Here is a 24,459-nt window from a genome sequence, read left to right as displayed (position 1 = left end):
AAACTCAGCCATTCTTGTATTAAAACAACACGCTTTCAAGCCAGGTGGCAAAAAAAGGGGTTGAATAATTGCGTTATAAGCAGAGGGAAACGCTCCCCCATGAGTCGCTCATGCGAGGGATGCTGAAATGAGCCCCGTTTCTACATCGATGGTGCTGCAATTCCATCGGTGCTGCTTTAATTTGTGCTGCCGTGGGGTTTATTTCCAAGCTCTGCCGTCAGAGCAGTATTATATCGGTTATTATTAAGAGCCACAAAGCGCTCAGAATAAAGAAATCCTCAGCGTTAGGACAAAGCCAGGCGGTTCTAAGCATCCTCGGACCGAACCGGTCGGGAGGGTGGTTTCCACCCGGACACTTTGTGCTGTGCACGACAAGATGGCGGCTGCCGGGGGGTGAAGGCAGAGCCGCCATGTTCTGCAAGGCCTTCCGCGTCAAGGCCAGCACCGCCATCAAGGGATCCGATCGGTGGGTGCTGGTGTGTGGGGAGAGGGTGGTGTGGGGTCGGAGATGAGGGGAGGGGAGAGAGGAGGAGGTCTGGTTTCTTCCCCAAGTGGAAAAATGGGAGTGTGGTAGTAGCTAAAATAGTGATGGAGGGGTTGGTTTTCTCGTTGCAGGAGGAAGCTGAGAGCTGATGTGGCTGCTGCTTTTCCGAGCCTTAATGCTGAGCAGTTGGCGGAGTTGATTCCAAACAAGGAAGAGCTGAATGTCATCAAGATATACACTCACAAAGGGGAGGCCGTCACTGTGTACGCCAATGGCAGGAACCCGATCCTGTTTGAGATTGAAAAAGCTCTGTATCCCACAGGTAAGGGCAGTGCAGTGGAGGAATCCTCCCTATTTACTGACTACAAGCCAGCATTTCACCCCTCAAAGACTTGTGTTGATTCCCCTCTTGCCCCCCCTAAAAACTTGTGTTGATTCCTCCCTTGCCCCCCTTAAAAACTTGTGTTGATTCCCCCCCCCCAAAGACTTGCATTGAAATGCTTATGCATCTCCCATCTCTATTGCACCTCATCTGCACACACTTTATTGTGTTTATTCTGCTGATATCAAAGTGAAACCCAGTGAGATTCTTGCCAAATTGAGGCTCTGAGGGGTTAGGAACTAGGAAACAAGTGGTTTCAGCCACAGATTAGCATCCTAGCCTCTCATCCTTCTTCTGTATCACATCCACTTCCAGGCAGGCAGCCCTGCAATTAGGTAACAAATTGCTCTGATAGATACTCTGTGTCTTTGTATTACCCCTATCCAGAAATTCTGCCCTTTTGGAGTAGCAGATGAGCTCAAAGCTTACAAAAGGTGATTGAAAGGGTCATCTTTATAGCAGTTCACATAATCATGAATGAAATAGCTGGGTTTTTTGCCTGTCTCCACTGTTTTCTATTTATTGTAGGACTGTTCTGGCCTTACAGGCCATGCAGTTAGCATGACAAAAAGCAGCACATAGCATTTTTTAATGCCACCTCTTTAATTTTTCTTCTCTTTTGGCGCAGTGTACACTCTGTGGGTCTACCCAGATCTTCTCCCTGCTTTTTCAACATGGCCCCCCGTGCTACAGAAGCTAGCAGGAGGAGCAGGTAAGAGGACCAGGACTTCGTCGCATCCCATTGCAGATAGGATTTGCCTTCAGGGCTTTTTGGGGTTCTTATCTCTCAGTGGGAGAGATGGACCTGAAACAATGCTAAAGTATATGCACAAAGTAACTCACCTTGATCTCCTGAGACTGAACATAAGTCAGCAGCAGAGCAGTTTGTGAATGAAGGTTAAGCTGTTTAAATGCAGTTTAAAAGCTGCTTCATTTGAGAGACTCAGATTTAGAAATGCCTCTTTAGGGTGTAAAGTTGATAGGTGACTCTGAACTGGGACACTGCACAGCCTGTGTTGCAGCTCTATGGCCTTTTTCTTTTTAGCTTTCCTTGGGCAGCTGACTCCATCTGCTGCCACTCTGGGTCCTGTCAGTTCAGATCTGAGCTTGCTTATAACTGCAGGGAGTGAATGAGTTTGTACTGGAATCTACAGTTCTAATCACTGTCAGGTCAGTTGTCGATTACAGGTGGGGTTGGATTTCAATTGCTGGAGTACTGGCTCTACCAGCTACTTGAGATTAACAAGAAATGAATCTATTTTCTGGCATCTGCTTTGGATGCAGTTCAGACTCGTGAGAGTCAGGCCTTTATAAACCTGAAACAGCAGAACTACTCAACCAGGAAAAGATTGAATTCCAGCCACTGCAGCTTTAATCTATAAATGGAAGCGTACGTGTAGAAATAGATGTCTTTTTTTCCATTACACACTGTCTAGAGAAGCAGACAAGTCCCTCTGTTCACTCCGCTCTTGGGGAAATAAAGTGTGTGAGTGCATAGCTATGATAAACATCTGAGCAAGCTTTGTTGTTGGCTTGTAGTGACCTAGTTTCTGGGGGAAAAAAGTCTTGTTAACAAGAGAAGAACACTGATGAAAGAGGGCTGCAGGTCATTCATCTCCCATGGCAACTAGGCTACTGCTGAGTATGATCCAAAGATAAGAAACTGGCCGTGGAGACAATGGCCAGCAAAGGCAGAGAGCAAATATTGAGTCCTGCCATAGAAATGGGAGGAAAGGAGTGAGACTGTCCAGCACTGCAGACATGGAGCAGACTTGAGGAAGCAATCACAAAGAGAAGGAAGGCAGTGCTATTCACGGTATCTGTTCCTTGAATTCAAAGGTCTCACTGCCTGCCCTGGTTATTTACATGATGCACACAGCTAATTACCTCATCACCTGAAGATTTTTGCATGATTTCTTTCCTTAGAGATCTGGAGCCTTGTCTGCATTGCAGAGTTCATCCTGGGTGTGCTGAAAGTAGTTGTGACAGTGAATGGGAGGAAGAGTATTGCTGGCCCCTCAGCATGCAGATTAGATCTAAGATGCAGAGAGAAAAGTGAGATGCCTTCAAATCAAACCATGGAACACAGGTCAGTCCATGAGACTGCAAGGTCTGGACAACTGCAGCTGCTATGAGAGAGAGTAGATGATTTTAATATAATGAAAACATGATGCCATACATGAGGGATGGAACACATTTTTACTCACATGCCAGTCTGTTCATCCCAGGCGTGGAAAGAAGAACAAATCACACAGCAAGATCCACTTATTTCTGTCCAGATTAGCAAGGAGGTGGTGAAGGTGATTTCCTCCTGCTGAGTAGAGCTCACAACTGAGTGCAGCTGTCAGGGCAGGGTTGTTGGATCAGCAGGGGCAAATTTTAGCAAAGAGAGAGCTTCTGCCTTGGGGTAGGGCAGAATAAATGGATGGTTTTGCATCTGTCTCCTTGTTCCTTTCTTTTCTCCTTGTCATTAGTGAACAGTAATGCTGCCTAGGCTGGGAGCTTATTCCTTTTTGTTAGAAGAGTACCTTCTTTGTGCCTGGCAAGGCAAGGGGCTGAGCACAAATAGCTCTTCTGCTGTGTTTTAGGATGTGCACACCAAATCAAATCCCCTGTTCCATGGGTTGGTAGCAAGAAGTGCTCTTACCGGAGGAAACAGAGAATGATGTTTTCTCTGGCATGCACTCAGCAATTAGCAGGCTGCGTTTTTGCTGAGTAACAGAAGGGATGGGGGTGGAGGAGGTCGTGGCTGAATCTTTCATTGAGAAATGGTTGCTTTGTTGTCCACAGATCTGATGCTGCCAGGGGTTGTAGTGCCACCTTCTGGCTTTCCACAAGTAGAGCGGGGCACGCTCTGCGCTGTCACCCTCCTGGGAAACAGGTACAGAGGACTCTTTATTCCCATCTTAGAAACCAGCATTGGAAGGGAAACTATTTTTAACATGAAAAATCTGGGGCTTTTGAGGGGATAGGAGCAGAATTATTCTCATGCATTTGATGCGCTGTGGACCTGAACAGCGGAATATTCAGCACACAAAAAAGTGCAGCTACATTCCTGGGTTGGGATATATTTGAGCTCAGGTGGAAAGCTATGCAAATAGATGGGGAGCTGTGCAAATTCTGGAGCTGAGGCCCGATAGATTTCTTTTCAAACAGCAGTTTTTACATAAGATTATAATCTACACAGTTGTCTTTGACTGTGTGAAAGCTCAGAAAGAGGAAGCAGCACTAAAGCTGTATTTCTCCCCCTCCACCCAGGTCTCTTTTTAGCAGTGCCTGTGCTCCTTGTGCTTTCTTAAAGGGAAGAATGCATTACTGCCCACCTGTCACTGCAGTAGCACAACTGCACACATCCTTGGGATTCTTTGAAAGGCCTGACATACCAAAGAGATGGGACAAAACCCCAAAATGCCTGGAAGTTTAGAAAAGCAGTCTGTAAAGAACAAGAACATTGTAAAACAATCCCATTATATCACAACAGCACTGTTCTTGTGTGTTTGTGCTGTCCTGTTGTAACGATGCTGTGTTTCCCCAGGGCTCCTGTAGCAGTTGCAGCTGCTGCTATGTCTACCACAGAGATGCTGGCTGCTGGAATGAAAGGGAAGGGCTTTGCTGTGTTGCATACTTACATGGATCATCTCTGGTGAGTGTATGTCCAGGCATTCTGTAAGATGTGGGGCAAGTCTTACTAAAATCAAAGCCCACACCTTCCTCACAGAAGCAGTTCTCTCCCCTGAGGTCTATCCAATAGACCTGGAAATAAATCTTACAGTTTAAGATCCATACAACTCTCTGTGCCTTTTATCAGGGGAACATTTATGACTATTCTTGTCCTGTGGGTTTCCAAGCATTAAACAGAAAGCTACGTAATGCTTTTTCTTCCTTTTGTAGGGAATATGGTGACAAATCTTGTCCTCCTACCTTAGCTCCCTTGGTAGCAGATCCTGCTGAAAATGAGGAAGAAGCAGAGGGGAAAAAGCCTGGCAACAGTTTCTCCAATGACACACCACAACACGTGGACATTGGTGATTTGAGCCTGAAGGAGCAAAACAGTTCTGCAATAGTGATGGGAAAGGAAGAACTTAATGAAAACAGAGCTGCAGAAACAGCTGAAGATGACAGCACAGGGGCTCAGCAGGATGCAGAGGACAGCAGGACACCACAAGGTATCTTGCATGCAAATGGATCCAAACTAATACCTTCTGTTTGCTGAAGCTGGTACCCATGGTCTAGGTTACTGTGCATTCTGGACAGCACAGGGTATAGGGATAGAGTTCTGTGGTCTGAAGCTGAGCATTATCTTATGAAGGAGAGACTGCTCACTTCATGCTTATCCTTTTCTTCCCTACAGAGCAAATGGACGCATTGTTTAATCAATGCTTTCTTCATGCTTTAAAATGCAAAGTGAAGAAGTCAGACCTTCCTCTGCTCACCAGCACGTTTCTACGCAGCCATATGTTCTCATGCTGGTACGTGGTAAGAGGAGTGTCTTTGGGGTTGCAAGAAAGAGTAGGATATTTAGAATAGAATATTTGGGATGAAGTTTTTGATTCAAAAGTAAAAATCCAGTTCCTTATCTAAAGTTGTTCTTCTTACATCAAGGTGTTTGTATGATTGAAACCAGGATACGCATTTAATATGTAACTTGAGTTGACTAAGAGTTGTTTAAAGGTTTCTTGATCACTTAAATGGCTCTTTGCTTCCCTATGGGAACATCAGTGCTAGTTGAATTCATCATGTTCTGTCTGTTATTTTGTTTGAAGTAATTCTGTGTGAAGCTCATATTTTTGCTGTTAAGATAATTTTAACAAAAGTTTTACAAAGAAATAAAGAGTGCCCATAACTAAAGAACTGCTTTTAAAAATCCATTATAGCCCTGCTGGACAGCAACTGGATATAAAGAAGTCAAGCTATAAGAAGGTGAGATTTTCCCATTGAGCTTCAAGTTGAAGTGTTAATAAAACAGACAGAAAAGCCCTGTAAGCTGTTCTTAAAAGGCAGGTTCTCTTACTCAGATCTCTGCTTCTGAGAGATCGAGGGAAGGAAGTTATTGTCCTGAAAGAGTGAGCACTTCTTTGAACATACCTAATGCTGTCTGGTATTTGTACTGTGATAGCTGTTAAAGGCTCTGATCTTGTCGGACATTGCAATTTCGTGCAAGAAGGGATCATTTTTTTTCTGAAGCTATTAATGAACAAAGATGAAAAGGAGTGGAGATGACAGGCAAGGACAAAGCCTGTTGCCAAAGATGTCACAGCAGTCCATGTGACACACAGTGTGATTTGGCCAAGGTCACAGAGCAAACAGGTGGCAGACCTACAAAAAGGAACATTTGCTTACTCCGTTTTAGAGCATGATAGAGGCACGCACTATTCCTTAGCAATTGCTATGTTTGGAGCAGCAAAGGCCTTCAGTGCTGGGCTCCACTCCCCCCAATAAGGTCTCCTGATTTAGCAGGTAATTTGGGGGCAGTCAAAAATACAAAGAGGAATTTAAAATGCTCCACGTTTCTGATTGTTATTTTCTCAGTTTTCTAAATTCCTGCAAGGTATGCAGCACCAGAAGATCTTACAAGTGAAGGAGCTGGCCAAAGGTGTGGAAAGCATCGTGGAGGTGGACTGGAAACATCCAGAGTATGTAGAATATTGTAGTCTTTGAAAGAGGTGATAGGTCTTGAAAAGAAGGAATAGAATCATGTCTCCAGCTCTGTTACCTATTATAACCTTCGTCAGCAGTCTCTAAAAAGCACATTCCTTTGACAGTGAGTCTTGATAATTTGTATGGTATTTTATATCCATCAGGCAGTTTTCTAGCTATTTAACACCGAGTCTAGTGGTATGACTGCTTTATGCCTTTCCCATTTAAACATGTCCCTCCAGTCCCATCTATCTGCTGGGACAACTCTTTGTTCAGCTTTGAAGTGAACTTACCTGTCTAAAAAATAACTCCATTGAGAAGATGACACTGCTGCTGCACAAACGCCCATGAAACCACAGCCTTAAAATGTCATGTAGGATCAAATCAGCCACTGTGAAAAATCAGCAGCCAAAGTTATAACCTTAAAAACCAGAAAAAAATGCTGTGTTTTCCATTACACATTCATTCACACAAATACCTTTTTAGTTCCTTGTTACCTGATTATCAGGGCTTCTATTATCTTCTTAAGGATTAATAGTTATATCAAGAACCAGATTCCTTCCTTTTGCATATCAGCCCATTAGCTCTCTCTTGGAATTTCCCAGTGGGGCCTGAGGTCTGCTGTTATGTAACATCTCCTTGGAAACTAATGGGCTGGAGAATATTTTGGTAGATAAAAGCATGTTTTCTCTTCTGCATTTGGAAAGAAGCAGAATTTAAGTTGTAGCATTAACTTTTCTCTCATCATCCTTAGCTTTGTCATTAGGAGGCGCAGTTACACTCAAGTTTGCCACGTTCCCCTACTTGCAAGCACAGAAACTGATATTACAAATTTTAGCCTCTTTGATTCCCATCAAATAATGTTTTTTTTTCCCCAGCATTAAAGCATTTGCAGTACCTGAAGGATTTTCTTCAGCTTCTGCTGCCCAAGATAACAAGAGTGAAGACAGGGAACAAGTATATCATGCTCCTGAAATCATACCACTGTATGGGGTCTCAGCAAAGATGATGCCGCTCTTTCAGGACTCTGGACACAAGTGAGCACTGGAAAAATGCAACAGAATCATTGTTGGGTTAAGAGAGAGGTTAAAAAACCTGTGCTGCTCCCATTCACCTACAAGGGTAAGCAATCAAGTTTTATTTCTGTTTAGAAAAGGAAGCATCCTCTCAAGCAGTGAGGTGAGAAATATCATCATTAACTATGTGAAGGCTAACGAGTTGGTTGATGAAACAAACAAGAAGTGAGTATACATAACAGTTGTCCTACCTTGCTTCCACAGGAGATGCTGAATGTAAAGCAAAAAGTGAACTTGTTTTCTCCTAATGCTTTTTCATTTACAGCTTTGTAAAAGTAAATGCCGTTCTGTGCGACTGCCTGCTGGATAAATCAGAGCAAGATGAAATCTCACACCTGAAGTGGGATGACCTCCTGAGCAGGTGACTGCTTATTCCCTTGTGCTATATATCAAGTCTCAAAAACCTGCAGCAGAAAAACACAGTTAATATCAGTCTTGCTGTGCTGTGTAGACCAATTGGATCTATAAACTTCATTCAGGTGCCTCGAGCGTCTGCAGCCCTTACACCAGGTGACGTTTTTTGGACAAGAACCTATTGTGAGGAAAGGAAACATTGAGCCCATTGACATAACCACTGCACAGAGATCATCAAATAAGAAGGTAAGAAGAGAAACAAGAAGATGGGATATGAATGAGCCCTGATTCCAAGGGCAGCTTTGGCAGCTTGCTTTTCTGGGATGAATGCAACGTAATTCACTAATATTGACAGTATTAATGTCTGCAATCATTGCTAAAATCTTCAGGTGACAATTATCAAGAACCTGGAGCTGTACGGTTTAGACCCACAGTGTGTGGCCAGTATTCTACAACAGAAAGTGCAGGCCAGCACCACCATCACCCCAGTGCCTGGAGCCAAAGACAGAGTTCAGGTCCAGATCCAAGGCAACCAAGTCCATCATTTGGCCAAGATGCTGCTAGGTAGGTCTGTTCTGGAACTGGGTTTGGACTGATTAGTGCAAGATATGGATCGTAGTTAGTAATTTAATCTTTACTCTTCTTTATGTTGCAGAAGAATACCAGCTACCTCGGAAATATATCCAAGGCCTTGAGAAGGCTCCAAAGCTCGGCCGGAAAAAGTAGGAGAAAAATCTATTGTAAGGATTAATCAGCTCTTGTTATTTATAGAGACATCCTGCCAACAGATCAAGGTTATGTACAGGCCTTATTCATTCAAAGTCCTGCATTTCTACATGATGTAGGATTATCCCAAATAAGAATAATATTGCTCTAAGTGATCATTTTTTCATAAAAATAAAAAGCTGAAAAAAAAAATACTAGCTTTATCCTTTTCCATATATTTTCTAATATATGGGCATCCCATTTTTGGGGGGATGGGGGAGGGCTATAGAGCCTCACAGACAGCCTGACATTCTTACTTCCTATCTTTTAAACCAAAGGACCCCATCCAGAACATGGCAGAGCACATTTGAACACAGCACACCAGAATGATCCAGGCCAATGTGCCATAGAGCACTTTATGTCACATAAATAAAAGCATTTAGTTTTAGGTGTCATCCTTTTAAACGCTTCCAGGTATTAATATTAAGGCATTTCAGTGTGGAGAATGAGCTCTTATTTACATGTATAAGATTAACTGCAGCTTATGAGAGGTAGCAGTTCTATCAAAGCCATCTTAATGCAAAAGACAAATTAATACTAATAAATACTAAAGGCAATTAATGGAGCACTCGAGTTTCTCCAACATTCTGTGCTGGTTTAGCTGAAGTTTATCTCTTTAAGTCACTTATGGAAGGACTCCCATTGCTTTCCTTTAGACTCAATACAAGGAAATACCATAAGAGGGCGCCAGAAAAATAAATCAGAGATATCCTTAGTTATTTTAATTACCGACAGTTTTATTGTCATTGTCTTTTACACCATCTGCATATGGATAAGTAGTTTCTGAACCTTCAAAATAAAGCTGGGAATGAGACATTTTGTAAAAATGCCATAGAATTCCTGGGGAGTAAGAAAAATAAATTACAGCATTGCAAAAAAATGCATTTCACTTTGCCATAGAAGCTTTGCTATTCCATTCTGTACACGTTATTTTACATGTTTTACAAGAAGGAAATAAAGTCACACCAAACCAGGCAACACAACATACTAACCAAAGGCACTGCTAATAGTACTCAGCTCTTAAGGAAGGGGCCCATTATGTCTGTCCTGGACACAAATAACTGCTGAGAACTTGAGTTTCATTGTCTACCACTTCCAACGCCCCATGTCTTTAAATGAAAGAAAGGAAAGAGCCCTCCTCTTTGCAGGAGGTTTTCACAGCAGCATTCACAGTAATTGCATAAGAAGCCATGCCTTCTACAGAAGGTCAAAGACATGCTGGGTTTTAGGGAGGGCAGACGGTCACCAGAACTCAAATAGAAAACAACAGCAACCAGGAGAAATAATAATAACCTTTGAAAAACTTATAGCTAGAAAGGTAAGGGATTTGAAAGCAGGCATCTGGGTCTTGCTTCTCACAACCAGTGGCAGTTTCTACAGTGTTCTTACACTTAACAGAAGTATTTATACAGTGCTTTCAAGACTCAAAGCAGTGGATAAATGTTATTTAAATTACTTCACAAGTGCATAGCGAAGTAATTAAGTATTTTTATAAACAGGCAAACGGCCCCAGAGCATGAAAATCGCTGCTCTGTTTGGGCTGCTGCCACGCTGTTAAAGGTCATCTGGGTAGAGAATACAGTACAGCTGGGAGGCCCTTCCTGCACCGCGTGGCAGCAGCTGGAGCCTCACTTAGGAACCCTTTTACACCACTGAATAAGGCAAGAGCTGGAACTGAGCTTGCACCAAGTGGCATTTGCACAAAGTGAGGGCTGTAGGTGATGCAGTTACTCACACCTTTATAAACAAACATACTCAAGTATAAACCTGGGGGGTGGGGGGAAAGAAAAAAAGCCAAGCAATCACCTTGCAGAAAGAAACAACTGTTCCTCTTCTCTCTATGGACAAAAGCAGCCTGCAGGGACCCAGGGGAGCACTGCCAAGGCCTTGGCAAAAGCCCCTCCAACCTCCTCCTTAAGCCCAAACGTAAAGTTTTTATACTTGAGGAAAAATCAAAGGCACTGAGGTACATTTTAGACTCTTCCAAGTTGTCTCCATCACCCGCTCCCTAATAACCTGCTCTTTCCCACTTATACAGGTGGGAGGAACTCAGCTCACCGAGAGCATCTCATTGCTCCGTCTGAATCCAGCTAAGCCTTCACGTTTGCTTTTCACACTGTGAACAGAGGGAAGGTGGATCGCGGCTGCACACAGTGAGCTCAGTACAAAGTGCTGAAAGTAAATGGGAAATCAGCTCTGGGATTGGCATCCCCATAGCATCCCTTGCACCTGGAAGGGAGAAAAGAGATGGGAGAGCAGCAGACTAAGGGGTCAGCGAGAGGAGGCACAATGCAAGGGGGTGGTGGCAGGAAGGCATCTCAGGTTTGTGGTTCCCTTGCTCTTCCTGGTGCTAAGGATCTGCACACACACCACTCCTGGCCTGGCTTGAAGCTCCTTCCTGCCAAACCCCTTCACAGCTCAAAATGGGTCTGATTGGTGAAAGAAGGGTTTGAGCTTCCCTGCAGTCACCTGCTGGCTGCGTATTGCTCAGGGTTCTATGCAGAACCCCCATCCCCACACCCTGTCTTCACGCTTTTCTCTTAACACATAGGTCCCAATTCCTGCAGAGTAGAAAACTCATAACATACAGACTAACTCAGCGAAGCATCATGAATATTTGCTCAAATTCAAGTCTGTTTACAAAGTTAATTAGAAACAAAATAAACGACTTTCCCTGGAATGAATATCACTATGTTTCAATAATACTTACTGAAGGACTGTCGGGGTGCTGCAGCTGCCACATTTCCCACTTTAGCCTTAATAAGTCTGTCTGGTTTCAGCTGCAACACCCACGTGGGTCGGTGCACCAACCTCTGTGTTATCTGCTCCTTCCTGTGCCCCACTTAAGAAATGGGAACTGGGCCACATGGGCACAATGCAACTGCAGAACCTCAGCCATAACAAGCAAGCTTATGTGCTTATGGCACAGCCCAGCAGCTCTGGTGCAGACATCCCATTCTCCGGCTGGCTCTGGTCCTTGGGTGTGAGGTTTCAGAAGGAAACATGACATGTCCATATAACGGGTCCTATATCCTTAATGGAGGGATGAAGTGGGAGGGTGACCACCAGGAAGTGTCCTGAGAAGAGTCTGTTCATTTGAAGAACAACACGTAGCTTAGTCTGACTGCTGGCGTGCCCTGAGGGTTAACCAGGTTTGTCTCCAGCCTCTTTCAAGCTCTGCTGCAGTCTCTGTTTGAACTTCTCGTACTTCCTTTTCACTTGCTGGATTTTGTCCTTCTCTTCTTTGTCCAGGATCATTAAGAAGTTTTGTAGCTCTGGGATGGAGAACGCGTCCCACTGCAAAGCAGAGGCAAAGGAACAGCAAAGCAGAGGCAAAGTGAGCACATGTAATTCACCCTATGGGGCTTTTGTGGCTGTCAGTGGATGACATTGAATTGCAGCCTGATCTGCAGGCAGCTTAACCTCCAAGCATCACTTTGAGAGCATCAGGTGCCATAAAGGACCAGCCCAGCTCTGAGCCCAAACAGCAATGGATTCAATAGGAATCTGTGCTTGGATGAATGAAAGCTCCTGTGCAGACACTGACAGCTGAATGAGTCCCAGCAGGGAGCACTGCTGTGGTATAAAGCTGTTTTCATCCCCTGGGCATCCCAGGCTTCTATTTAAACTCATGGATTACTTATGGGCAGCATTTAGCTGAATCTGATTACTGAGGTTTAACTCTGGGACAGCACTGTAAATAGATCACGGGTTTTATTTTTAAAGGCAGTGTAATTCAGAAGCAACAAATGACCCAGAGGTCTATTTAGTTTCAAAGCAAGGTACGAGCAGCCCATTCAGCCAATAAATCTGGGTAACAACACTATAGGTGGTAAAACCAACAGTGTTAGAGGGGGGAGAAGCCTGGCTCGCTCCTGCTATGAACCTGCAGGTCCATCCCATTGCCATACACTATACATTCATGAACAAACCAAGGGAAAGAGCCCCACACCTACCTCCACTTCCCCAGTCTCATTCTCCTTCAGCACAAAGCTGAGCACGTTGGTGTCGGGGCCGGCCAGCAGCCTCAGGTACAGTGGGAATTCAGTGAGGGGCAGCTTCTGCAGGAGGACTGTGGGGGACAACAGACAGAACTGTGAGCCCTGCAGAGCCTGGATGGAGGCTTGGAACAGTGGGGTGGGCTTTGGGAGCTGGCTGTGCTGCTTAGGGTTGGAGTCAAGGCACTGAGCATCTAATAGAGATCTATGTTGGGTCTCAGGGCATGGGGAGAAGGAACTAGGAACTGAATGATGCTGTGGGTATGTCCCTATGGTGGGATGGGTTGGACTTGGGGGTCTCTGAGGCCCTTTTCCAACCTGACCCATCCTGTTGCTCTATGAACTCACCCTGCCCATCCTTCCGCATCTCCTTGAACAGCGCAAACTTCTGCGGGTTATCCACCACCATGAACTTCTTCAGCAGCCCCTGGATCACCTCGCTCACCGTGGTCGTGCTGCTGATGTGCAGCTGCTTGATGGCATCCAGAGGCAGGTAGAAGGACGTCCTCCTATCCGTGGTGTCAGCCAGGTTCACCTCCTTCAGGGCATCATAGATGGACTGAGGTCGGATCCCTGCTGGCACCGTCACCGGGCGGCGCAGCTTCAGGTGCACCTTAATGAATCCTGTGTAGGTCCCATCATCACTCTGCATAACGACACATAGTGATGGGTGGGTGACACTGCTCTGCACAGCTCTGGGGCTTCTGGCCACTGGTAATTTAGGATTAGTCACTGCTGATTTCCTTCTGTTCCTTCCACCCCACAGTGACTCACCTCCTCCTAGAGCTGTGCTATCATCTCTGGCTTTACGTCAGCACTGCTACAAGTTGGCTATGGAAACTACCATGAATTGCATTGAAATGAGGGTTTTAAAGCCCTGGGAACCCCTCATTCACAATGGAATCTCATGTTTTTAACCACCCCCCATTACAGGATTTTCACTTCTCTATGTAATAATTCATAACTCAAGATCAGCTTGTTAGAAACTGGTCTAATCTTGGCTATTTTAAATGAACTTCAGGTTGACTTTCAGACATCAATCAGCAGGAGGTTACACAGCTGCTGCTTATGGAAGCCCCACAGTTTAACTTGGCCTTCTCACTGCTCTGCAAGAGCACCTGAAGTTTGCTCCTCTGTGGCACTGGGCTTTGTAAATCAGATCCTACTTCTGCATCATCACAGCTTTAATCACAAGTGGGAACAAGTCTGCAATGGAATCCCACCCCATCCCATCTGTTGGCTTTCAGTTATCACTGCCCACAGCTGATGTGTGAGCGCTCCCACCTGAGATAATACAAGAGTGATACCTACCAGCTTCATCAGCAGGCAGTTATTAACTTTTGCATTGTATTTTTCTATCTTCTCTTTGATCTCCTCAACAGTTGGAGGCTCAGGTTTTTCTTCTACAGCTTTCGTTACATTCTGCAAGAAGAAGAGATGGTGTCAATGGGTTTCTTTGGGGGCGATTCTGTGTCCAAACCTCATCTCAGGAAGCAAAATAGGGCTCACAGAGCCCCTAGGAACACACTGCTGCTCTGCAGATGGCTTTCTGCAGTGATGGGGTTTGCAGGCTCATAGAGTTTGAGCAGTGCTCCCACCTTCCATATGCCAAGCACAAGGCACCGGCTGCAAAGTCCCACGGATCCCCTTGGGAAGGAAATGTCAGGATGCAATCCCACACGTGGAGCCCAGAACAGACACTGCAGGAACACAGCATCCGAAACGCTCTGTTCTAAAACCCTGCTGTGGGGACAGAAATGATGCTCCAGCACATCTGAACCGGCCTGATGCATTCCCAGCCCAAGGTGCAGAGCCTGCAATTCTCAGCCTTAATTCCAGGATCTGGGCAGCTTTTCCTCCCAGGTGCAGATGCAGAAGGATGCCCACATCCATTAGATGAACACACCATAAGCAGCATCACCCCAGGCTCACTGTGGCATTTCTTTGAGGAGGAGAATCAAGCACAGGACAAACAAGAGCACTGGTAGCAATCTGGCAATACAGCTCCAGCTTTGGGACTTGGAGAGACTCAGATTCATTCAAGCCGTTCCCCAAAGCAGATGTCTCAACTTCTCCCCAAGGCTGACAAACAGTGCAAGACCTCTGGAAGCAGCAGTAACCCAACGGAAGAGCACCGACGTTGTCTTACATTCTCCTTCTTGTTCACTGCTTTCACAAACCAAAAGCAAAGCTTGGCTGTGGTATTCAAGAACTGCACACCAACACAACTTTATCACACCAGCAATCTCAGCTCCACAACGTGCCATAAGACACATCTACACTGCAGTCTGCAATAGATCATAAATAGATGCACAGAGGTGCATCCCTCCATCTGCAGGGTGTTGCCCTGGCCCAACTGCAGCCACGTTGCACACAGACCATGCATGTGCTGCACTGGTTCTGTAACACAAACCCTACACAGTGCAGACCAGCACCCTCCAAACATGCACAGCAAAAGCAAATAGATCAGCTCAGCCTGCCCCTGTGCAGTTTGCAGTCTTAACTTCTCACTTGCACTGCATCAGCTTGGAACAACCAGAGCAACTCCTGCAAGAGCCATGATGCTGGAAGGGAGAGAGACTGCAATGTGCTGTGCTGCATCAATGCTGCAGCAAAACACTGCTGGATAAAGGCTCTCTCTTCCTCTCATTGATGCTATAGGAGTGATGCTTTGCCCGCATGCCCTCCTCCTGTGCACACAGGGATACACACAACAGGACCCAGCCTGCAAGGAGCCACGCTGCTCCCTGCACTGATATATCAGCTGTGTGTTGCTCTTCATGAACCTGCCCACACCTCTGGTTTTGCAGTTTCTGCTGCAGAACTCACGGTTACCGCTGAAGGAAGAAAAACAGAAGCTTTTAACCATCAACCGTTGCCACATTTCCTGCTGTATGGGGACAGGATGAAACAAGCTGCAAACAACAGAAGCTCATAGTAACAACCCCATGGGCACTATGAGCCCATGGGGTCAGGACAGAGCCATGTGTAGGGGGTGGTAAGGACCCCAAACCCCTTTGCACCCTTATGGCACAGCAAGGTGTGGGATGCAGGGCCCTGCAGTGTAGAGATGAGCCCACATCCTCCTGCCATGTAGCTCCTCCTCTAACCAGCACTGCTCCTGGGTAGTAAGAAATGGGTGAGCTCGTGACAGATTGCTATGGGGGAGGCAAAGCCCTGGGGCCACTGTGACTGTGGTGACACGCTCTCAAAAAGAGAGATCCAGAGCCAACAAAGAGCTGCTCTGCCTCGGTGACCGACTTCTGTATTTATCCATTTGCAAAGATGCTGGGGGAGAGATGCTCCAATTCCAGCTAAAGATTCTCCTTCCCAAAGCCTCTTGCAGGAATCAAACCCAAATGAAAGCCAGGCTGCACCTGGTACCAGGGTTGTTCTATGGGGACAGCACCCCAACCCCATTGCTCTCCTCCCTCGCAGCTCCCCAGAGCACTGCAGATAAGATCTGCACATCTCACCACCCTCAAGAAGTTCAGACGAAGCAATGCTGTTTACTGTGGGGCTCAGAGAAAAAGGCAGAAAGCAGCTCCAGAGAAGGGGAAAAGCCTCTCCATGCATTGAGAGTGGTTTGCAGCAAGCAGTGGGCTCAGTATGTTGATTGCCATGGAGATTTCACTTGGAAACAGCTGTTCTGCCACCTCTGCTTTTAATTTTAGTTAAAAATAAACAGGATGTTCCTGACAGCAGCAGCTCTTGATGCCACCTGGAGAGAAAAGAGAGGGGGGCAGAGCAATGAGGGACTACAGGAGATGTGCCCTGTGCATGCAACCTTGTAGGGCCAGCTCCCAACCAAGCCAAGATGCAATATCACCTCCTGTCTCTGCAAGCCCCCCGCTCCTTTCCTCCACCAAAGACCTGCAGAAAGACCTGCAGAAAGCTCCCACCCCCAGCTAGAAATAAGCTGGGGACCACCTCCAAATACACATTGCCCAGCAACGCTGCTGGGGCAACCAATGTTGCGTCTTTTCATGCGCAGGAACTATTTCCTCCGTGTAACACCACAGCCCCAGCAGGATCCATCTTCTCCAGCAACCACCATGCAAAACACCACTGCAGCACCTGAGCATCCCTATGCACGGAGAGCACACAGGTAGAGCCAGGTTGGAGGAGCTGCAGCGTCCGAGCACAGTGAGAACCAGCCCTGCACCGTGGCTGACACCGTAATCTCATACACCACCTACACAAATGAATCATCAGATGACATTTAAAAAGCAGCAGTACGTGTTGGTAATCATAGCGAGAGGGAGCTGGTGGCGGATGGGAAGATCCCACGTTAAACCCAAGGGAAAATTGGGTATATCAACACAGCATGGCCACAATTGGTGCAGTGCTGCTGATTTCAGTGCCCCCATGATCTCCTGGAGCCCTCCCCATCGCTGTCCCCTTCTCAACATCTCATCTCTCAGCACTTCAGGGCTTTTCCTGAGTAAAAACCCTACTTCCGCAGCGGTTTCTGCTCTCCTTCTGCTTTTCTGTTCAGTTTCTGGTTGGGGCAAAGTTTACAGCAGGGCTGCGTTGCTGTTCTTTAAACTAAATACTCCAACATGAAGCAGCTCTGTGCATCTTTCTGTGTTACTGATGTCACAAATCTCACCCTGCCCAGGCAGTGCTTTCCCCCAAGGGCAGCACCAACACACCCAGGAAAGGATGGGGTCCATCCCTGCAATCACCATTTTACAGGTGAATTTGCACCACTTTGAAGGTGAATTTGATCCTGGAACTCCCCTCATCTCACTACCAGCCCAACAGGTGCAGTTTGCACAGCGGCCCATACATTTTGTGGGGCCAAACCACAGGACTCTAGTTGGGATTCTGACCCACAAAACACAGCTGTGCGGGACTGTCCTCATAAAGCCAAAACATACAACAAACCCCCAACATTAAGAGCTGGTTCCTCCTCTGAGGACCCTCCAGGGAGGAGGCAAAGCAATACTGAAAGGCTGCAGCAGAGCAAAGCCCTGCAGTGAGCCTGCAGGAGGCAGATCCCCCTGAGCAGCACAGCGAGCAAATTCCAGCAGCACCTGCAGCCAAACGTGCACAGAGCTCACCACCACCTCCCGCATCGCACAGCCCTCCTCTCTGCATTGCTGAGCCGTTACCTTGGTGGGTCCCTTGCTCTGCGCGCTGCGGAAGAAAGAGGTTTTTGCAGTGAAAAAACAATCCTCGAGGTCTTCATCCAAGCTGCAGTACCCGCTGCTCATGCTGCCGCCGATGGCTCATCGAAGGCGGCTCCGCAGCGCTCACATCCCGCACTGCCTGGCTCTCATCTGCATCTCCTGCTGCTCATCCTCAGCAGCGATTGCTCCTGAGTTCGGGTAACCCTTCTCTCTCCTCCTCCTCCTCTGTGCAGCATGGAGCGGCCGCCGTGTCGTTTCGCCCCCAGCTCGCTGCGCAGCATTGCCTCCCCCTTCCTGCTGCGCAAAGCGCCCGCTTCCTCATTGCAAAATCTCTCACCCTTAGAGCAGGGATTGAAGCGCTGGGCAGCCCCGGAGCCTCCCGTGGTGCTGCTGAATGGAAACGTGTCCTTGATGTGGAGCTTAGAAAGAGAGCTGCTCCTTCCCTGCATCCCAAACACAGGCTGGAGCGAGGGATGCTCGCAGAGATGCGCTGCATCCAAAAAGAGGTGGGGAAGGGGTACAAGCCCTGCAGTGCTGTGCAGGGGGCAGTGAAGGTCCATCTGCTCTGCAGATGCTTTGGGAGCTGTGTAGGTACAAGCCAAGGAAATGCTGCCCAGCTCCTTGACCCCGTTTGCAGCAACCCCCTCACTGCAGGGGGATGGAAACTCATGCTCCACAACTCAGCCTGACACAGACCCCAGCTCGGGGCTGCTCCCATCCGCCAGTGTAGATAAGGAGGCTCCAGGCTGCTTTCTAGTTATGCTCAAGCCGCAAATATTTAGAAGCTTTGCAGACAGGGAATGCATTTTTCTTCTCCTCTGCAGCGCTGGGTCATAATTAGAAGAGAAATAGGCTTAAATCAAGCGTGCAGGGCATGAGCAGAACCAAGTGCTGTGTCAGGTGCAGAGCTGGGTCAGCTGGAGATCACCTTTGGTGACATCAAGGCTGAAAATATGATTCAAATCCTTTGTTCTTGTAGGAAATCCCACATCAAGGTGCTGTAGCCCCAGGGTTGAGCCAGGCAGAGGCTGTGCTGGCTGCACTGCACCCAGGGAGAGCAATCTGGGACCTAAACACAACACACTTAAGTACTTTGCTGGATCAAGGCCCATATTATTAATGCTTGGTATGAAGTGCCAACAGGACTTTACTAACTTTCTCCGATGCTCCTGCTTTGCTTACATTTGATAATACTATTTACTGGCTGCCAACTACACCAGCCACGGCATTTCCCACCCTTCCAGTGTGCTGTTCTCCATTTCCCCAGTGTATTCTGGCACCTATTCCCTTTTCAGATGATGGGCACAGAAGCAAGATGCACAGGGAATTTATTAGCAAGCATCAATTAGGGCCACGGGCCGACCTCTGCAATGAAATCTCACCCTGCTAAGAGCAAAGAAATGGGCTTTGGGAAAGAGGCTGACCACCATGAGGGCATACCTGGCTGCAGGGGAGCACAATGGTGCCCACAGGAGAGAGCTGCCCGGGGTCAGGCCGGCGGCAGTCCAGCTGGACGAGGCTGCAGCATTGCTGATGGCACGTGTACCTGCAATCTGGGAGAGAACAGAGCCGTGCTGTGATGGGAGAGCAGCCAGAAGCCCCATGTCCTCCCCATTGCGCTCTACCAACACCCATGGGTGCTGTCTGCAGCCACATCCAGCCCCTCTGAGTGCTCCCCCCACTCCAACAGCCCTTTTAATTTTTAACAGCCCCACAAACAGCATTCAATCAATTATTTCTTACACAACCCACAATTCCAGTGCAGTCATTGACCTGTTGGCCACCCAGCACCCACTCCTCCCCAAAACCAACACCCTCAGCATTGCAGAGGCCCCCTCTACAAGAAAACCTGCCTTTCCCTCTATTATTTTTGGGCACTTGGGTCATTGCTTTTGAACCCCTTGGACTTGCAGAAAGCAAAGTGACATCCCATAGAATCAGATCTCTGCCCCTATCAAGGAATTCCCAAGCAGGAGCAGAGCATTCACGCAGTGCCTGAGTATCTCCCTCAGAGGAACCATTGATTGCTTAGCATTCAATTGACACCAGCTGCCATCCTACCATTTCCAGCTGGTTGTCTCAAGGCTGGGAGGCAAGCAAGGGGGTCTTCTGATTGATTTTTTTCCCCCCTCTTAATTTTAATGAGGGATAAGCCAAGCAGTTGCATGGTAATGCAATGCATGACCTTTCAAACAGCTGGAGCAGCTGCTCAGTGGGACATTTGCCAGCTCTATGCTGCAAGGTGCCAAGCACAGCAGGCTGTGATTGCAGCCCCACCTGAGCAACCAACACAGCAGCCCCCAAAGGCATCACATTCAGATGTCCCCATGCACGGCATGTAGGATGGGAATGATGGAGCACCCACAATGGGGAGCAGTCTGTAGTGTGAAATACAGACCACAAATCACTGAGTCCACCCCCATCACAGCCAGGCATTTCCCCCTTAGGATTACAGCATGACACCTCCTTAGTCACCGCCGCCTATTAGCAGCCCTAATCACCACTATCTGGTGGGCAGCACTAATTTTAGAAGCCCAGCACAGCCCTGGGAAGCAGCCACGTGATGGGGCAGGATGCCTCCATTGCGGCCGTGAGATCATTTCTATTCGAGTCAAACAAAGCCACCGCTGGAAACAGCTTCTTTAAGTAAAGAAAACCCTCGAGTCTGATCACAACATAGCAAGAAACTTTAGTAGCTGAAAGGAACTTCCCTCTGCATGCAGATAAAGCTTATCAGAGTGATAACATTGGATGTGCAACTGAACCCCATCTGGGTGCTCATCCATCTGCCTAAGCGCAGCTTGCAGTCACCCTGCCCAGCCCTGTGTGCCATTGGCATCCTTTGATATAATGCTCTTCAAAGCTGTCCAGCTTCATAGGGTAACCCCAGCCATTGCACCAAGCTGGGACAGGAGCACAAAGCAGCCACTGGGTGGGTGATGCTCTAAAGCCATTGCTTCTTAATGGAGCAGCTTCCCTGCTGAGGCATGAAGCACTTCCAGCTGTGCTCTATGGAACCCCATTACCCCCCTTCATTAACAACAGCAACCAACAGACACCCAAACACAGCCCCTACCTCTCAGCAATGAGCCCTCCCTGCTCAGCCTCTGCGGTCCCTCGGAGCAAGACTTGGACTTGAAAAAGTGCCTGAATACTTTGCGGATTCTCTTTGCAATGAACCCAAAGCAAACAGCAGCCTCTGCTCTGCCCTCCGACATCCTCAGCAGGGGGACCAACACTCCCAAGGCAGCACAGCACTGCGCAGAGCAGCGCCTGCCTCCACAGCCTTATCCCATGGAGATAAAGCATTGACATGAGCCATCGGTGAATCTATTTGACGGATACATTTATTTATATATTTAGAGCACAGTGGAGCCCATTGCACAGCTCGGGGCTTAACACACCTCAGGGCTCGTCCTGTTCACCATGGAAAAGTTTCTATTTCGGGGGCTTTTTCTTTTTCTTACTTGATAAGATAAAAAGACCCAACGGAAGAGATTAGAAGGGAGAGCAGGAGCTGGCTGAGCTGGGAGGTCCCTTTCTAACATCCCCACTTCACTGCTGTTCCCTTGTGGTTGTCTAAAGCCTCCAATATTGAATGAAACATTAAAGAAATACACTGAGATCAGCAATGTGAGCAATACTGACATGAGCCCTGCCAGGTTTTTGGATCAGTGCTGCAGTTTTCCTGTAGCATCCATCCTTTCTAGCCACGTGAGGTGCTGGATGATGCTCGTATCCATCCCATCACCCAACAAAGGGCTTTAAAACCTCCCCATTCTGTATCACAGCCATCCCCTCACCCATGGGGCAGGTTTCCAGCATCCCACACAACACACTCTACCCATTTCATCCATTAATTTGCAGAGATAAAAGCTCACTAAATCCAAACATCACACCAAGCAGCACAGGATAATACAAAGTAATTCCTTCCTCACCCCTCAGCATCCCCCAACCCTGCAGCTCACACACATCCCTTCTTCCCAACCCAGACCACCAAGCCCAGCTACAGGACCAGGAAAGGAAGAAACAACCCAAACCTCACCTGGTGAACCAAAGCCTCCATTGGTGTCTTCCTCCATAAGCACAGGATGGGAAGGCAGCAGCAAAGGGTGACCCAAGGACCTGAGCCCCCCCCAGAATAGCAGCCTGCCAATGCTGAGTCCCCCAGTGAGCAATACCTGCTGTGCCCTGCCCCATAGACCTGATCCCTGTGCCCTGCCCTGCACCTTCCCCACCACCCTCATCCTCTGCTGCTGGGAGAACAAGAATCTGCCCAAACCAGACTAAGGAAGCCCCAAAACTGTGGCTCCTGGTGGCAATTATTGTTTACAGTGATGAGAGCAGAAATGGGAGGGACACGCAGGGAGGAGACATGGGAAAACCTCACACTTAAAGTGCTGCAGGTGTGGGCAGAGACCCCATCCCAGAGCCCAGCTGGGAGCATCCACACCTGCTACTGAGCACTGATAATTAAACAGCCACTCCAGAACCTGTAATGGCAGAGCTGCAGTTTACAAGCTAGAAAGCAAAGTGCTGTGTGTTGTGCCAGCTTTCTTCTCAATGAAATGGGTCCTGATCCAACAGTGCTGGAACACAGACTGAGCTGTGCCATTGTCCTGCAAGGAAACCTCATTGAGTGCTGGTGGGGTGACATGATGTCCTGGGGAGGGATCGGGTCTATGGGACAAACCCATGCAGGGCACACCCAGCTCACCCCATAGGGCAGTTTGATAAGCACAGCCCAGGAAATACAAGGGCTGTAAGTCATGCCCTGAGCTGCCAGGATGAGAGAGGACCTAAGGCTGGAAAATGCCTGAGGGAAAAGCCCAGCCCATAATGCAGGGGATAAGGGGAAGGAGCAGGAGTTTCTGCTTCCAGAACCACCCCCGACCCCGGATATCCCTGCTTAGAACCCAAATAAATCTCAGCACAGACTTGGAAGCTGCGTTGTCACCTTCACATTCCAACATCTACGTTCCGCCCCACCTGAACAAACAGCAAGAAAAAAACCCCAACAGAAACGGATGTGCTGCAGGAGGAGGGGGAGGGCGATGGGTGCTGATGTTCTAAGAGTCCCACTGAAGTTTCTCTCCCTCCCCCCAGCGATAACACGTCGTTGTTTGGGGAATTTTAGAGGCTGATCTATTCCCACAGCCTGACAGCTCTCAGAAGAAACGAAAAGGGAAGCAAGCACTGCAGGCTTCTTTCAATATCACTCGTAAAAGAGCCCTGGGAAAGAAATCCCTCAAAACACCCCTTTTATAGCACTCACAGCATCACAAAGTGCTGCCAATTAACGTGTCAGATCGGGATGCTCCCTCAGTTACCTGAAAACATCAGCTGGGCACAGGGCTGGGGCAGGAGGAGCGCCGCCCCCAGGCACTGCTCATAGTCTATAGGATGTAAAGCCCTTTCCCCATTCAGAAGATATGGAATAACAAGGCAACAGGTTCGACTTCTGCTGCCTGTAACTCACTGCTTGGTCCTTATGCCACCCCTCACACAGTGATGCACATGGGCTGCGTCTGACCCAGGACACCCCATTCACTCCCACCCCCTCTTCCCAACCCCTTAAACACGATGGGAACGCCAACCCTTCCTGCAGAACTAAATCTTAATGCACCCGATGGGAGCACAGCGAGTCTTCCTAGAGAGCTCCCACTGCTCACTGCCCAAAGAACCTAAAGGAGATATTCCCAACGTGCTATTCCTGGAAGGATTTAGCTCCACCGTAAGGCGGCACAACCACGAGCCATTCCGCCCCGATGAGCCGATAATCCCATCTTCCCCGGAGGAAAAAAAAACCCCAAGTCCCGCATCCCCCGCACGGATCCGCACCCCACGGGGGACAGCTCTGCGGGGGGACACGGGGCTGGGGGTGAGGGGGGCATGGAGTTGGTGGGGAGTAGGGCAGGGTGATGGATGCGGTGCGGGATGGAACTGCGGGACGGCAGCAGCACTCACATTCGCAGCGCAGGGCACGATCCCGCACGGCAGCTCCGCACAGATCGCACCAACCGCAGCGAGGGACGCGGGGGACGAAGCGGTGACCGTGACCGTGACCGTGACCGTGACCGTGGGCTCGTTCCGCCGCTTCTCGAGGAGCCGAGAAGATGTTGCGCACGTCGGGCAAAAGCCGAGGGGACCCTCCGCGCCTCCGCAGCCGTCGAGCTGCCCTGACACCGCCGGGGCTCCCCGGGCAGGGGGGAGCGGGGCCGGGTGGACCCCGCCGCATGGAGCCAGGCGAGGGGCTCGGCCCCACGGGTGGGCACGGCACGGCACCGCACGGCACGGCACGCCGCTCTGCGGGCTCCGGGCTGGCGGTGTGGCCGGGAGGAGCGGGGCAGGGCGGGTGCATTGGGCCGCCCCGGGGAGGAGACACTGATATAGGGGGGGGTGGTGCGGGGAGCGGCCCCGCGTGGGATCTTCTCGTGGTGACCCTCCCGGAGCAGCGGTTCCTCCCATAGGATCCATCGCAGTCGTAAACCCCCCCCCCCCCCCCTCTCTTTCTTCCCCCCTTCTCCACCCCCCTTTAGGATTTCCCCATGGAATCCCAACCCACACTGTTGTGTAACCGCTCCCCACGGGACGCTCCTCCTCTCGGGACCGGGGACGTTGCACGCAT

General features: G+C 48.5%; 2 protein-coding genes across 4 annotated transcripts; one reads left to right on the top strand and one right to left on the bottom strand.

The window, feature by feature from the left end:
• The first annotated feature begins 197 nt into the window (after positions 1-197).
• On the top strand, positions 198-9,423 carry EIF2D (eukaryotic translation initiation factor 2D). Of its 2 annotated transcripts, XM_015885302.2 has the most exons (15): positions 198-466; positions 616-806; positions 1,495-1,578; positions 3,657-3,747; positions 4,402-4,509; positions 4,758-5,032; positions 5,218-5,335; positions 5,741-5,786; positions 6,396-6,499; positions 7,382-7,540; positions 7,655-7,744; positions 7,845-7,940; positions 8,059-8,179; positions 8,323-8,497; positions 8,589-9,423. In XM_015885302.2, the coding sequence occupies exons 1-15, from the start codon at positions 411-413 to the stop codon at positions 8,657-8,659; spliced, it is 1,785 nt and encodes a 594-aa protein (XP_015740788.1). In that variant the 5' UTR covers positions 198-410; the 3' UTR covers positions 8,660-9,423. The 2 variants fall into 2 exon arrangements, with proteins under 2 accessions (XP_015740788.1, XP_015740789.1); XM_015885303.2 differs by lacking the exons at positions 198-466; positions 616-806; positions 1,495-1,578 and adding an exon at positions 2,864-2,955 and having other exon boundaries at positions 8,589-8,856.
• On the bottom strand, positions 9,415-24,227 carry RASSF5 (Ras association domain family member 5). 2 transcript variants are annotated; one of them, XM_015885309.2, is made up of 6 exons: positions 23,799-24,227; positions 19,272-19,384; positions 14,008-14,118; positions 13,045-13,342; positions 12,655-12,770; positions 9,415-11,995 (listed from the first exon to the last, which is right to left on the bottom strand). In XM_015885309.2, the coding sequence occupies exons 1-6, from the start codon at positions 24,190-24,192 to the stop codon at positions 11,843-11,845; spliced, it is 1,185 nt and encodes a 394-aa protein (XP_015740795.2). In that variant the 5' UTR covers positions 24,193-24,227; the 3' UTR covers positions 9,415-11,842. The 2 variants fall into 2 exon arrangements, with proteins under 2 accessions (XP_015740795.2, XP_015740796.1); XM_015885310.2 differs by lacking the exons at positions 19,272-19,384; positions 23,799-24,227 and adding an exon at positions 17,814-18,256.
• Between the last annotated feature and the right edge of the window lie 232 nt (positions 24,228-24,459).

The sequence above is a fragment of the Coturnix japonica genome, chromosome 26 (assembly GCF_001577835.2).
Source record: "Coturnix japonica isolate 7356 chromosome 26, Coturnix japonica 2.1, whole genome shotgun sequence".
Classification (NCBI taxonomy): Eukaryota; Metazoa; Chordata; class Aves; order Galliformes; family Phasianidae; genus Coturnix; species Coturnix japonica.
Note: the sequence above shows the minus strand (reverse complement) of the source record. Positions and strands in the feature narration are given on the sequence as shown.

Coding starts and splice junctions, on each gene's coding strand:
- EIF2D (XM_015885302.2), top strand. CDS start 411: ATGTTCTGCAAGGCCTTCCGCGTCAAGGCCAGCACCGCCATCAAGGGA. Junction 1,579..3,656: donor GAAGCTAGCAGGAGGAGCAG/GTAAGAGGACCA, acceptor TGTTGTCCACAG/ATCTGATGCTGCCAGGGGTT. Junction 3,748..4,401: donor GTCACCCTCCTGGGAAACAG/GTACAGAGGACT, acceptor GTGTTTCCCCAG/GGCTCCTGTAGCAGTTGCAG.
- RASSF5 (XM_015885309.2), bottom strand. CDS start 24,192: ATGCACCCGCCCTGCCCCGCTCCTCCCGGCCACACCGCCAGCCCGGAG. Junction 13,343..14,007: donor ACTGCCTGCTGATGAAGCTG/GTAGGTATCACT, acceptor GTCGTTATGCAG/AGTGATGATGGGACCTACAC. Junction 11,996..12,654: donor ATGAGACTGGGGAAGTGGAG/GTAGGTGTGGGG, acceptor TCTGCTTTGCAG/TGGGACGCGTTCTCCATCCC.